General features: G+C 48.7%; 1 protein-coding gene across 1 annotated transcript; it reads left to right on the top strand.

Annotated features, from left to right (window-relative positions):
- The first annotated feature begins 5,769 nt into the window (after positions 1-5,769).
- GOT1L1 (glutamic-oxaloacetic transaminase 1 like 1) lies at positions 5,770-10,516 on the top strand. The gene is made up of 9 exons (XM_027123035.1): positions 5,770-5,965; positions 6,841-7,022; positions 7,761-7,872; positions 8,131-8,240; positions 8,451-8,543; positions 8,637-8,787; positions 9,272-9,437; positions 9,916-10,058; positions 10,320-10,516. Exons 1-9 carry the CDS (start codon positions 5,860-5,862, stop codon positions 10,469-10,471), a joined length of 1,215 nt encoding a protein of 404 aa, XP_026978836.1. The 5' UTR covers positions 5,770-5,859; the 3' UTR covers positions 10,472-10,516.
- The last annotated feature ends 3,242 nt before the right edge of the window (positions 10,517-13,758 follow it).

Below are 13,758 nucleotides of genomic sequence, written 5' to 3'. Positions count from 1 at the left end.
AAGGAAGAGTAGATGGGTCAGTTCTTCCCAGAGAAGAGAGTGCTGGGCACGGGAGAGCTTTGCATCAGCTCAGTGCCACCCACGGCTTCTCTGTTTTCTCTCCCCCCGTCACTGGATCATGTGACTGAGCCCTTCCTCTGCGGGCTCCCCTTGGGCCCCAGTCTGAATCTAACTGACGTTGGAACACTCTCCCAGGGCCACAGGCAGCTGCTTTCCCAATGAAGAAATTCTTACCATTTGGGGGGAAGGAGAAACATATGAGGCTGGTGGCAAACATCACCGCTACGTGAAGATGCAGAGGGGAGAACACATTTTAAGAGCAAACTAGTCCTTTCTCCCTAACCCTAACTCTCATGCCCATCCCCTTGGTAGTCTTGCTGGCTAGCTGGTTTGACCCGTTCTGGTATTGCACTTCTGACCCCGTAGAATGAAACAGTTTTGAAAACTTTGCCTTGCTTTCCTTTAACATTTCTTGCAAGTTGTTGTAAGGAAAAAGATGTTTCTTAAAAAAAAAAAAAAAAGGTAGAAAAGTTGGACAAAAGTAAGTGAATATTATTAATGATACATAAGATATTGTTTAAATTAAGCAAATATTTTGCAGAACTGACATCTCCCTCCAGGCTTGCTGTGGTGCCTGGTATTTTTATGGAGGACATCTGGTGAGTTTACCTGGTACCCACAGCATATCTCAGGCCTTCAACACTTAACCGAATTAACTCAGATAGTCTTCACTGGGCCTTCTTGCCTAGCTCTGGCTTCCCTCCAGTTCATCTCCCACAAGCCCACAGATAGATTTTTCTAAAGTATAAATCTGTGTCATTCCTTTTCTCAAAATCATTCAGTGATTTTTGGAAGCATTTGGGGTAGGATTCAGACCCCTTAACACAAGGGCCTGGCATTAGATGGACAAGTGCCTACCCTCCTAACCTGATTTCACACCACTCCTCTCCCCCATACACTTTTATTCCAACCACACTTAATTTTTAGTTTTTGGCCACACTGCGCAGCCTATGGGATCTTCGTTTCCCAACCAGGGATTGAACCTGGGCCCTCGGCATTGAACGCGCAGAGTCCTACCAGTGGACCACCAGGGAATTCCCCCAACGACATTTAAATTCACTAAAGAGCTAATTTTTCTTTGTACCTTCACACAGACTGTACCCTCTGTCGCCCATCCAAACACAGATTGTACCCTCCACTCATCCACTCACTCATCCCTTCCAGCAATAAGTAATAATTTTAAAGTGAACAGATTCTAAATATGTTACAAGTAAAACTGACAGGGTTTGCTGATGGCTTGGAGGTAGGGTGTAAGAGAAAGAGAGAGAAGTCCGGGATGAGACCAAGAGTTTTGGGCTGAGAACCTGGCAGAAGGGACTTGCCACTTACTAAAATGGGGAGAAATGATGGGAGGATATGAAACTATGAGTTAGTTTTTAGATACAGTAAATTTGAAACGTCTATGAATGATTTATTGGGATACTATGTAGGCATTTGGATTTCCAAGTCGGAAGTTAGGAAAGAAACTGGAGTCGGATATATAAGTGTATGGTCAGGCCACCCAAGATGGCTGTTCTCTTGCTCTCTGTACATCCCCTGCTGGGCCAGGCCCTGCTTCACCTACACCCTACTCACCTGACTGACCTTCCCTCTTAATCATAGAGCCTAATCAGTAAATGCCTATGTACTTACCCTGGCCCTAGCTAGTGATTGTTCTAATCTTTAGATCAGAACTATTTCAACTATGATAGTTTACCAAAGGAGCCATGAGGGGTGCACCCCTTTGCTGGTTTCCCTGTTAACTGATGAGCCATCCTGACGTCAAGTCCCCTATAACTAGTAATCTCTCTATTACCCCGGGAGCGAAGACTACTGCCTTGTCCTGCCTTCTGTCTGCCACACACAGCGGGGTGTCGCTCCAAGACCTCGCTTCAGACATGTAAGGTCCCTCTCATCCATTACACCATTGATGTCTCTGTTGCTGACTCTGGGCTCTTGAGACTGGACAAGTCCATGGCTTGCAGGCCTGTGGGCGCAGCTCAACAGTAAGTCTGACAGATTGATTCCAGCAGTGAAAAGCTGGAAGAAGGGCCTCAGTCCTTGTCTTCTTTGAAGAAAGAATTCAGCAAAGAGACCAAGATTGTGAAAAAGATAAAAGATACAAGTGTTTATTAGAAGCAAAGTATGTGGGACTTCCCCGCTGGTGCAGTGGCTAAGAATCTGCCTGCCAATGCAGAGAACATGGGTTCAAGCCCTGGTCCAGGAAGATCCCACATGCCGCGGAGCAACTAAGCCCGTGCACCACAACTACTGAGCCTGTGCTCTAGAGCCCACGAGCCACAACTACTGAGCCCGTGTGTCACAACTCTGAAGCCCGGGCCCCTAGAGCGTGGGCTGGTGTTCTAGGGAACACCCCAGGCATGGTCAGAACTTGGGGCCACAAACACTCCATCCCCAGTTATTGGCTGATCAGCTTCCAGGCAGAGCCTCAGGCACAAGCCAACCGCCCCCTCCGTTACTCCCCACATGCTGTCACTCTCCGTAGCCTAGGGTAGACCAGAAAGGAACCTTCCCTCTGCTGCTGAGACGGCAATGGGGACCGTGGATGTTTAACACGTTTGGAAGCACAAAGCCAACACACATAAAAATAGCCATTAAAGATGGTGGTTCCTGGGGACTTCCCTGGTGGTCCAGTGGTTAAGAATCCACCTTCCAGCACAGGGGACGTGAGTTAGATCCCTGGCCGGGGAACTAAGATCCCACACGCTGTGGGGCAACTAAGCCCGCGCTGCAACTAGAAGAGCCCATGTGGCCAAAATTTAAAAAAAAAAAAAAAGATGGTGGTTCTTAAGCCTTGGGAATGGATGATTCAGTGAACACTCTCTGACTGCCTTTCCAGCATCCCTTCTCCGCTCTCCCATTTCTGAGAACACCTGGCATCTCTTTTGGGAATGCTTCTGTCCATGCTTAGCTGTGCAGTTTGGGAGGGATGAACACCCCGCCTCAGCTCTAGGTGACTGGTTTACACGCACCAGAGTATCCCATCCTCGGTCAGGGATGGGCCAGTGACCGACTGCAGCCAGAGAAAGGAGGCCGGGGGCTTCGAGGAGGGAAGCTTCCTCGTTCTTGCAAGGAGCCAAGAGAAGAGACGCTTTCTCTTCTTCTGGATAGTGAGGATGTAACGTCTGGAAAGGCTGCAGCCATTGTTTGAAAACATAAACACTTTTTTTTTTTTTTTTTTTTTTGGGGTGCGGGGGCCTCTCACTTTTGTGGCCTCTCCCGTTGCGAAGCACAGGCTCCGGACGCGCAGGCTCAGCGGCCATGGCTCACGGGCCCAGCCGCTCCGCGGCATGTGGGATCTTCCCGGACCGGGGCACGAACCCGTGTCCCCTGCATCGGCAGGCGGACTCTCAATCACTGCGCCACCAGGGAAGCCCATAAACACTTTTTAAATGAGAAATCATATGCAGGTGGTCTAGCATTTCCAAGGGGCAACATGGTGTCCAGTGGAAAGCAAGTCAGGGTTATTCTCTGTCCTTGTCCACCAGCCAGCCTGTTCCAGTTTGCAGAGGTGATCACAGTTACCTGCTTCTCATGCACCCTTCCAGAGATTTTCTAGGCATATACATGCAAATGCATCTTTTATTGATATATCCCCCCAAATATTCCCCACTTTGCTATCTATTTGTACCTCCTTTGTTCTTAATGATGTATCTTGAATATTTTTATACATTTGTACACGTAGGGCTGCCTTTAACACCTGCATGGGATTCCATTATATGGATATCCCATTATTAATGTAAACATTCCTTCAGGAATTGGCATTTAGTTTATTTGCAAACAGAGCTGCAATGTAAATTCCTCAGATGCGTTTCCTCTGCACATGTGCTACACTGGCATTTGCTCCCGTGCCCAGAGTCAGCCCGAGAACAGAGCAGAAACATCCGGAAGAGCAGAGCCAAGGGAACCACAGAAAAGGGAGCTGGAGCCCTGACGACTCATTACGCTCTGGCTTGAACGATGAGTGAGGTCAGATGTACCCTGGGCTGCCCCCTTATAGAGCCAAGAAATTCCTTCTCTTTCTCAAGGTAGTTTAGGTTGGGTTTTTTATTACCTGCTGCGTGAAAAGTTCTCATTGGCACAGATGTTAAAATTGTCACAACTGAAATGTGTAGTGAAAACAAGAATGATGAGTAATGACACGGCAATTTTGATCTCCATAATCTTTTTTTTTTTCTGGCTGCGTTGGGTCTTCGTTGCTGCACACGGGCTTTCTGTAGTTGCGGCGAGCAGGGGCTACTCTTCCTCGTGGTGTGCGGGCTTCTCTTGTTGCGGAGCACAGGCTCTAGGTGTGCAGGTTTCAGTAGTTGTGGCACAAAGGCTCAGTAGTTGTGGCTCATGGAGTCTAGAACACAGGCTCAGTAGTTGTGGCGCACGGGCTTAGTTACTCCACAGCATGTGGGATCTTCCCAGACCAGGAATCGAACCAGTGTTTCCTGCATTGGTAGGCGGATTCTTAACCACTGCGCCACCAGGGAAGTCCCAATAACCATCATCTTAAAATATAAACATCTTAGAGAAGAAACCAGAGGGGTGTACACCAAAATGTTAACTGTGGTTGTGGATTGACTGTAGGACATCGGTGCTCTTTGTTATTGTTTTTTGAAGTTTTAAAGTTTTCTACAATAATAAGGATAACTTCCACTATCATTGTCTCAAGGCAGGTTCCCTGGAAGCACAGGCTGAGACAGAGGTTTGGGGCATGTGATTTTCAGAGGGAGTGCCCTGTAGGAGGAACCTGTAAGGAAGTGAGGGAAGCACGATTGTGAAGGGGAGGGGGCCATGCAAGGATGGGGCCTTGGCCTGATTGGGGGATGGGCCCTAAAGTGCAAATTGAGCCACGTGCATCCCCCAAGGCAAGAGGGCTGGCTTTTTGTATGCCAGGATCAGGCAGTCCTGGGGGTATAAGTGTGATGCTGATGGGGGTGTAACCTGCCAGGTGGTTTCCTGTTGCCAAGGACAATCTGGAAGGTAGATCTGAAAGATAAGCCTTATCCACCAACAGGGCTGGAAAATGTATTTGAGTGAGACACCAACAGTGTCTGCAAGGATCACAAAGTCATTTGGAAAAAAAAAGAAAGCAAAATGCAAGACTGACCCTGCAGAGGCCAACGCTTTCTGCCTTTGGTCTCTGCCTTCTACACTTGCTGCTCGGCCACCACTGAAACAGTTTGCAAATGTAGAAGTCTTGTCTGTAAATAACAGAGAAACAGGATTGGCTTAGAGAGTTGCAAGTTATACTGTTCTAAACATAGGACTCTTTATGAAAATAACTGTAGAAGAAAACAGTGATTTCTTTCTATTAAAAAAAAAAAATCTGGAGCCCTGAGCAAAATGAAAGTAGAAGCTTTTAAAATGTATCCCTCGATTCACGTTACTGCTGGGTCAGAGATTTTCCCATCTGCAGGAGGAGCCCTCGCCGGGCTCATGGCTGCCTGCGTTGCCCCATCTTCTAAGGGGCTGACTTGTTATTTTGGATTAGGTGACGAGAGGAGCCAGTGAGTTAGGGAGAGGTGCCTGGGAGTTCCAGGTCCTCCCTACGCCCTCCCCCGGCCCCCTCTCTCAGAGGGTTCTCCCCAGTTGTCTTGCAGTATTCCCGTAGCCCTTGAGGACGGCCACCGCGGAGACAGTGAGTGGTGGGGTTCTGTTGCTCTGGTGACCAGTTGACCGGAGCCTCTGCGTTGGAGTTGCCAAGGTTCTGGGAAGAGGCTGGTCTGTCGGGTCCAGACTTGGAGGAACGCTGCAGAGCAGAAGCCTTCGGGAGCGGAAGCACAGTCTTGGCTCTACTTTCCCTCAACGATGTCTGTGTTCACGGATGTGCCCCTAGCCCAGAAGCTAGAAGGCAGCTTGCTGAAGACCTACAAACAAGATGACCACCCTAACAAGGTGTTCCTGGCCTATAAAGGTAGGTGCCTCGTAGTTTTGGAGTGTGAGACCTAGTCTACCATCATTGCCTCTCGGAGGGCCGTATCGGGAGAGAGCCCAAGCCTCCCCAGACAGACAGCTCTGCTCCTGTTAACAGAATTGCCCAGTGGGTAAATAAAAGAGCAGGAAACCTCCTGGGCCATTCTGTGCCCTCTGCCCTTCTCTGCGGGTTTCCCGGGATTTGATGAGAGCTGTATCCTCTCCCCCAGCTCTACGCTTGGGGCCTGCGTGGACACTGTACTTCCTTCAGCCTCTTCATTCCACCCCCTCCCTCCTCCGCTCCTGTACTGAGAATGGCTCCTGAAATGGACTGTTCAGGGATGCAGCCAGCCCTTGTTATGGTGAAAGTCAGTGTCACCTTTGTTCAGTCTCATGTACCTACAGCTCTCACGTTGTCTATCATTTTTGCCCTTTAAATGGCATAGGTTTCTGTTGCCTTTTTTAAAAAGATGAAAATTAGATACATTCACTAACAACACATTGTTTTGATAAAAGGGGAAAAAGAAAAGGAAAGTTGTCTTTTCCTAGATGACTTCCCAAAGCCCCAAGAGAGGCAGGACAGATCTGTGGGCTTTCTGAAGAGCCCAAACTCGCAGATGCTGAGGTGGGCGTTAAGAGCCCCCTCTTCGGGCTTCCCTGGTGGCGCAGTGGTTGAGAGTCCGCCTGCCGATGCAGGGGACAGGGGTTCGTGCCCCGGTCCGGGAAGATCCCACGTGCCACGGAGTGGCTGGGCCCGTGAGCCATGGTCGCTGAGCCTGCGCGTCCAGAGCCTGTGCTCCGCAACAGGAGAGGCCACAACAGTGAGAGGCCCGCGTACCGCAAAAAAAAGAGCCCCCTCTTCCCTTACCCTCACAGTCTGCATGACCAGCCAAGGCCAACCCTGGGTGTCCTCTGTCGTGCGCAAGACCCGAATGCAGATCGCCCAGGATCCCTCCCTGACCTATGAGTACACGCCAGTGATGGGCATGAAATCATTCATCCAGGCCTCCTTGAACCTCCTCTTTGGAAAGGACAGCCAAGTCATTATGGAGAACAGGGTGAGAAGCAGGGCCCTTTCCTTACTCACCGAGACACAAGGAGTGGAGATCGGGGATAGGGGATGTACAATCATAAACCTGAAAGAGACTTTGGGCGGGCCCCTTGAGGCTCAAAGAGTCCCCCAGCTTGGTCACTGGAGGGCAGAGCCAGGACCCCAAACCAGGGCTCTCGCACCAGCCCACGTGCTCATGTGCAAGCTCTTTTAAGAAGGGGATGATCTGAATCTGAAGTGGGGCTGGTATCACCATCACTCTTTTTTTATTTTTTTTTTAATGGTTGACAATCAAAGAGGGGTAATATTTTGGGACACATGAAAATTATATGAAATTCAAATTTCAGTGTCCAGAAAATGTTATTGGAGCATGGCCACGATCATTTGCTTGCCTTGTCCAGAGCTGTCTTCTGCTATAAAGGCAGACTTGAGTAGTTATACAGCCTGAAAGCCTAAAACATTGACTGCTTGGCCCTTTGTAGAAAAAGGCTGCCCGTGCCTGGTATGGATGTGAGCACCACGGGGGTGGAGGGTGTTCTTTTTGTTCCCTTATGCATCCCAAGTGCCTACTACAGTGTCTGGCACATAGTAGGAGCTCAGTAAATCTGGTTGAATGAGTCAATGGAGGCGTATGTGTTGGAGCATGTTGCTTTGACCTCCATGAGGAAGTGACCCTCCTTCCCCAGCTTTTTCTGGGAAACATCAGTGCCTGCAGGTGCTACTCCTGCTTCTGGTTTGCTGGCAGGCAGGGGGCGTGCACACTGTAGGTAACAGCGGTGCTTTCCAGCTGGGGGCCCAGTTCCTCAAAACTTGGCATCGGGATTCTCAAGTAGTTTACATCATTTCTTCTCACAAAGGTGAGTGTTAGGCAAGTGGGGGCGACAGCAGACCCCCGTCCTGTGTTCCTGATTCCTACCCCATTTGCAATCTCCACTGTTGTCCTCTGCACCCTCTGTCATGAGAAACATGGTGGACGAGCCAAGGTATGCCTGTCCCTCTCCTGTTACTGTCCTGCCTTCGGCCACTGACCCTCCCCCTCAGGCTCACTCTCTGGTGTGGCTGCTTCCATCTTTCCACCTGCCGCGTACCAGCTGGTGGGGGATGTCTCCCCACAGAACCGCATGGACTCGTCTTCCAGGACATGGGCTTTACAGTTTATGAACACATCTTCTGGGACTCCGCACGGCTGTGCTTGGACTCCAGCATGCTCCTCGATGTGGTGGAGGTAGATGTGCTCGCTCAGAAGCACCCCCCGAGACTTGATTCACAGTTTCCCTTTCCTTTCCCGCCCCCTTCGATCATCAAGGCCTTTTCTAGGCTTGGATTCGTAGCCCTTTAGTAGGACCAACATGGAGGACCACGTCTCCTCCCAATGTCGCGTTGCCACGACCTGCGTGGTCAAGGAAGCGTCTGACGAGACAGTCTCTCCCTGCAGCAGGCCCCGCATGGCTGTATCTTCGTGATTGGGAACATCGGCAGCTGCAAGCTGACACAGGGTCAGTGGACACAGTTGATGGTCCTCATGAAGGTGAGCCCATCCTCCCGCCTGGCTCCCCTCCCTCTCACCACCTGCCGCGCCTCCATCAGTCCCTTCCTTTTCTCATTCTCCTTTCTCCTACAGAGCAAGCAGATCTTTCCATTTTTTGACATTCCCTATCAAGGTTTAACGACAGGTGACCTGGAAGAAGATGCTAGATTCTTACAATACTTTGTGTCTCGAGGCTTTGAGTTCTTCTGCAGCCAGTCTCTGTCCAAGAATTTTGGTATTTATGGTATGACGTGGGCAGGAGAAGGGAAGGCCTGGTGGTGCCCCACCCTGGGCACGAGCGACGCGTTTGACATCTCCTACCCTCTGGAGAGAACCCAGGCCTCCAGAGAGGGCACCGGCGGCAGAAGGGAAGGGCACTGAGCTACCAGTCAGGTTCTGTGGTATGGTCTCAGCTCAGTTGCTAAAACTGACTCTAGCTGAGCCATCTCACGCCTCTCGGGCTTCTGTTTCCTCCACTATAAGACGAGGGGTGGGAGTTAGTGATCTTTCAAGTCCCTTCCACCTTTAAGGCTCTTACCTGTGGCTACTTTTTCCTGCAAGAGGAGCCTGTGGCAGCTTCCCGGGGCATGGATGCCAACTTGGTGGGGCTGGGTGGTGAGCCCCGCGGTCCAGCCCTCTCTTCTGCAAGGCAAGGGGCAGAGACTGCGTGCACGGCCGGGGAATGGCAGAGGGGGCGCTGAGACAGGCTGTCTGTCCCAATGCTGCAGACGAAGGAGTGGGGATCCTCGTGGTGGTGGCACTCAGTAACGAGCTCCTGCTGTGCGTCCTCTCGCAGCTGACGGACTTCGCGCAGGCCCTGTGGCTAAACCCTCCCACCACGGGTGCTCGCATTATCACCTCTGTCCTCTGTAACCCGGCTATGCAGGGAGAATGGTAAGGGGGAGGGGTGGGGCAGGACGGGTGGGCGGAGCCTCTGGATACCCACAGACTTGCTGACTCACAGGATGCAGTGGCTGCCTCTCTTCCTGCCCACATTGCCTCTTTACTCTTTACTGAGGAGCCCCTGTGTACCAATGGCAGCGGCTACGCTGAGGGTTGCCCAGCCTGCGGCAGTGGGTAATAGGATGCGCTTTTTGGACCCAGGTCAAATTATTATTGAATTATTTGAACATTCCCAGATTGCAGGAGGAGATGAGGAAGGACCAAGGGCCTGCTACTCTGGCAGTCTGCCTGAGAGTCTGCTTCCCTTGCTTACATTAATATGGGCTGAAACCCCCTCCCATTTATAACCATCCCAGGTGGAGGCCTGGCTCCACCACTTTTGAAGGGAGAAGAGGGGAAAGGCACTGAGGAGGCTGAGAGCATGGGGAGACCTTATGCTCTTAATTTCCTGATGTCTTTCCCTTGGCAGGAAACAGAGTCTGGAAGGGGTTGTAAAGAACGTCATGATGACCAAGGAAAAAGTGAAGGAGAAGCTCCGGCTCCTGGGAACCCCAGGCTCCTGGGATCACATCACGGAGCAGAAGGGGTCCCATGGCTATCTTGGACTCAACCGTAAGTGTCTAGGAAGGGACAGCTCCCCACTTTCTCACCTTGTATTTGGGCTTGTATTTGAGCATAAACTTCATGGACTAGGTGACCAGTCCCTAGCTTCGCCCCAGATTTTGATCCTTTCCTGAGGAAGGTAGAGCTGCTTTCAAGATGCTTCTGGATCCCCAGAAAGGCTGACACTCCCTCTCCTCCATAATTCACCCTAGGCTAGAGGGGAGCTAGAGGTGGCCACCTCAGGATCTGAGACCCTATGGTCATCACCAGCCCAACAGGTGGACTACTTGGTCAAGAAAAAGCATATCTATATCCCCAAGAATGGGTGGATCAACTTCACCTGTATCAATTCCTACAACATAGATTACATCACTGAGAGCATCAATGAGGCTGTCCTCTTCACAAAGGACTCAGAGAAATAGCTTCCAAAAGTAAATGACTCCTGATTGGAATAAAACCTTTGGTCTCTAAAAAAATCCTGTGCTGATTATTCATTGCTGCAATTCATTTCTCTGCAAAACACTCTCTGTCTCTCTCTCCATCCATTGATGAAGCATTGGTCTGGCCTCAGCAAAGAGACCCAGAGAAAAAGGGAATGTTTACGTTCATTGACCATCTCATATTTGTTGAGCATCTATCATATTAAGGGCCTGATCTGGTGTCTTAGTGCATTTGGTCTGCTATAACAAAATATCATAGACTGGGTGTCTTATAAACAACAGAAATTCGTTAAGATTCTTAGAGTTCTGGAAGCTGGGAAGTCCAAGATTAAGTCACCAACAGAGTCAGTGCCTAGTGAAAGCCCACCTCCTGGTTCATAAACAGCACCTCTGCCTGTAACCTCACATGGTAGAAGGAGTGAGGGATCTCTGAGTCATCTTTCATAAGGGCACTAATCCCATCCATGAGGGCTCCACGTTCATGACCTAATGACATCCCAATACCATCACATTGGTGATTAGCTTCCAACATATGCATGTTGAGGAGACACAAACATTCAGACCATAACATCTGGGCATCAAAAGGTATGCAAAAAACAGGCACAGTCCAGTTCTTTTTCTCTGGAAGTTTATAGTCTAGTTGGAAATGAGCCTTAATCACATGAAACAGAAGTGACTATTGGGTGTCTGTTAATACATGGAACTCTGCAAGCCCCCAGGATACTAAAAGGTATAAGACACTGTTGCTGCTCTTATGATGTCCTCCACCCCAGCTGGAGAAATACAACTCACTTGGTAAAAAAGAAGTTAATCATAAAAGGTGGCATGTAATAAGTGCTAAGTAAGTTTCAGGAAAATGTTAACACAGTAGGACTTCGTTGCCCAAACTCTATACATTCCAAGGCGCTTCAGGACTGACCCTTGACCAGTTACTGGGAAATGAAGTCTGAGCCCTTGGAGTTTCCTGCCTGACAAGAGTGGTTTGTATGATGGAACCCTTGGGTCATGCTGTGTCAGTTTGATGTCTAGGGGCTGGAGACTGGGTAGTTAAGGTGAGTTATGCAGGCACTGCATGCCCATGTGATTAACTCCCAATAAAAACTTTGGATATCAAAGTCTTGGTGTGCCTCGTTGGCAACACCTCACACACGTTGTCACACACTGGTGCTGAGAAAATTGAGCACTGTCTGTCAACTGGAACAGGACAACTGGACAGGAAACTGGAAGCTCGTGCTTGGTATCTCCTGCACTCCACCCTATCTGCCTTTTTCCTTTGCTGATTTCAGTCCTGTCCTTTCACTGTAATAAACTGTAACCATGAATGTAACAGATTTACTGGGTCCTGTGAGTCCTTCTAATGAATCATTGAACCTTGGGGACTCCTGAAACACACATTAAATTAGGTGCAGAGCTGCATTTTTTTTTTTTTTTTCCGGCTGCATCGGGTCTTAGCTGTGGCATGCGGGCTCTCTAGTTGCTTGTCCCACCGCATGTGGGATCTTTGTTCCGCCATCAGGGCTCGAACCAGTGTCCCCTGCATTGCAAGACGGATTCTCAACCACTGGACCACCAGGGAAGTCCCAGAGCTGCATATAGCACAAGGATTTAAGCAAGTCCATTCTCAGCTTCCTTGCACTCCCTGAAGAATGTTCTTCAAGTGAGCTCACTTGAGCTCACTTCAAGACAAGTGAGCAGCCTCATGGGGTTGGGCTTAAGATACCCAAACCTGTCTATCAAGGCTGGCGGCTCCTTCCTGGAAAATAAATAATACCTTTTCCATAAATTGTAGTTCTTATGAGAGGAAGCAGAGGTTCTGTCTATGGGTCTCATAATTGAGAAGGATTGCAAGCAAGCTCATGGAGGAAATGAGGCCATCTCCTTTGGTTTCCTGATGCTTAGAGATGAATTTATCTTAAGTTCCTGTGTTTACCCACAGGTGAAGATTCTTATTTCAGGTCTTCTGAAGAGTCTCTTGTCCCCAGATTCTAAGGGCTTCTAGTCTTAATGTCAGAAGATCTCTAGAAGAACCCTCAGTGGGTAGCATTTGTAACCATTCTCAAAGCATGAGGATAGAATTTATTCAGCCAGGTTCTCTCCAACCTCCTGAGCCTAATAAAATAATTCTAGTGACTTTCAGTTTATGTAGATAAGAAAGCTTTGAACAAGCAAAGCTTGGAACTGCCTGTGACCTCTCCTACTAGCTTATATGAAATATGCGGGCTTTTGGTACCCCCAGCCCAGAATCCCAGCAGGATTTGAGAAGAGAACATCTTTTCACCCTTTGTTGCTAGGTGGCTTCAGGTCTCCATTTTACATCTCTTTGATGTTCATTTAAGACTTCCATGAAACTAGTTTCTGCCTTGATCACCTCTTTTTAATTTTTTAATAGAAATAAGTTTTATTTTTAATTTTCCAAAGTAAAAATGCTGTTAACAAGACTTAGTTGATATCTAGTTACCTCATACAGCTTTTTTTTTTCTTTCTTGAAAATACCAAAATACACTTGCACTGCATTCTTTTTTCTTTCTTTTTTTCTTTTTTTTTTTTGCGGTACGCGGGCCTCTCACTGTTGCGGCCTCTCCCGTTGCGGAGCACAGGCTCCGGACGCGCAGGCTCAGCGGCCATGGCTCACGGGCCCAGCCGCTCCGCGGCACGTGGGATCTTCCCAGACCGGGGCACGAACCCGTGTCCCCTGTATCGGCAGGCGGACTCTCAACCACTGCGCCACCAGGGAAGCCCGAATTTAAACTTTTTATTGCGAACATTTTCAAACATAGTAGGAAGAATTATATAACGAATCCCCTTGCACCCAATGATTAAAGCACGGCCAATCTTGTTACTTCTGTATCTCCATGCACTCCTCCAAATTATTTTGAAGCAAATTGCCATATATTTTCATCTGTAAATATTTTAGTATATATTCCTAAAAGACAAGGCATCCTTTTTTTTTTTTTTATTTTTTTTTTTTTTTTTTTTTTTGGTCTTGGCAAGGCCGCATCACAGATGGTATGTTGTGTTTTATCAGGAAGCAGGTGATGCTAGTTGTTTTACTGGGATGTTAGCAGTCACAGAGGATCATTGCCGAGCTCCATTAACTCATTAGTGTTGAAGAATGGTGATACAGGTGTTCTACTTCTAACATCACTTATTCATTAGCTGGAATACTTTTATGAATAGAAATTTCCCCTCACTGTGATTTAATGTGAGGTACACTTCCTATAGGAAAGGCAGAATTAGTTTTGATGCTTTCCCTTCCTTTACTAGTTATT

The sequence above is a fragment of the Aethalodelphis obliquidens genome, unplaced genomic scaffold (assembly GCF_003676395.1).
Source record: "Aethalodelphis obliquidens isolate GAN/ISIS:26980383/991018 unplaced genomic scaffold, ASM367639v1 scaffold25, whole genome shotgun sequence".
In the NCBI taxonomy this organism is placed as follows: Eukaryota; Metazoa; Chordata; class Mammalia; order Artiodactyla; family Delphinidae; genus Aethalodelphis; species Aethalodelphis obliquidens.
Note: the sequence above shows the minus strand (reverse complement) of the source record. Positions and strands in the feature narration are given on the sequence as shown.

What these genes read in the sequence shown, in the direction of transcription:
- GOT1L1 (XM_027123035.1), top strand. Translation starts at nt 5,860, where the DNA reads ATGTCTGTGTTCACGGATGTGCCCCTAGCCCAGAAGCTAGAAGGCAGC. An exon ending in AAGTCATTATGGAGAACAGG is followed by an intron (nt 7,023 to 7,760) that starts GTGAGAAGCAGG and finishes GTTTGCTGGCAG; the next exon opens with GCAGGGGGCGTGCACACTGT. An exon ending in CATCATTTCTTCTCACAAAG is followed by an intron (nt 7,873 to 8,130) that starts GTGAGTGTTAGG and finishes GTCTCCCCACAG; the next exon opens with AACCGCATGGACTCGTCTTC.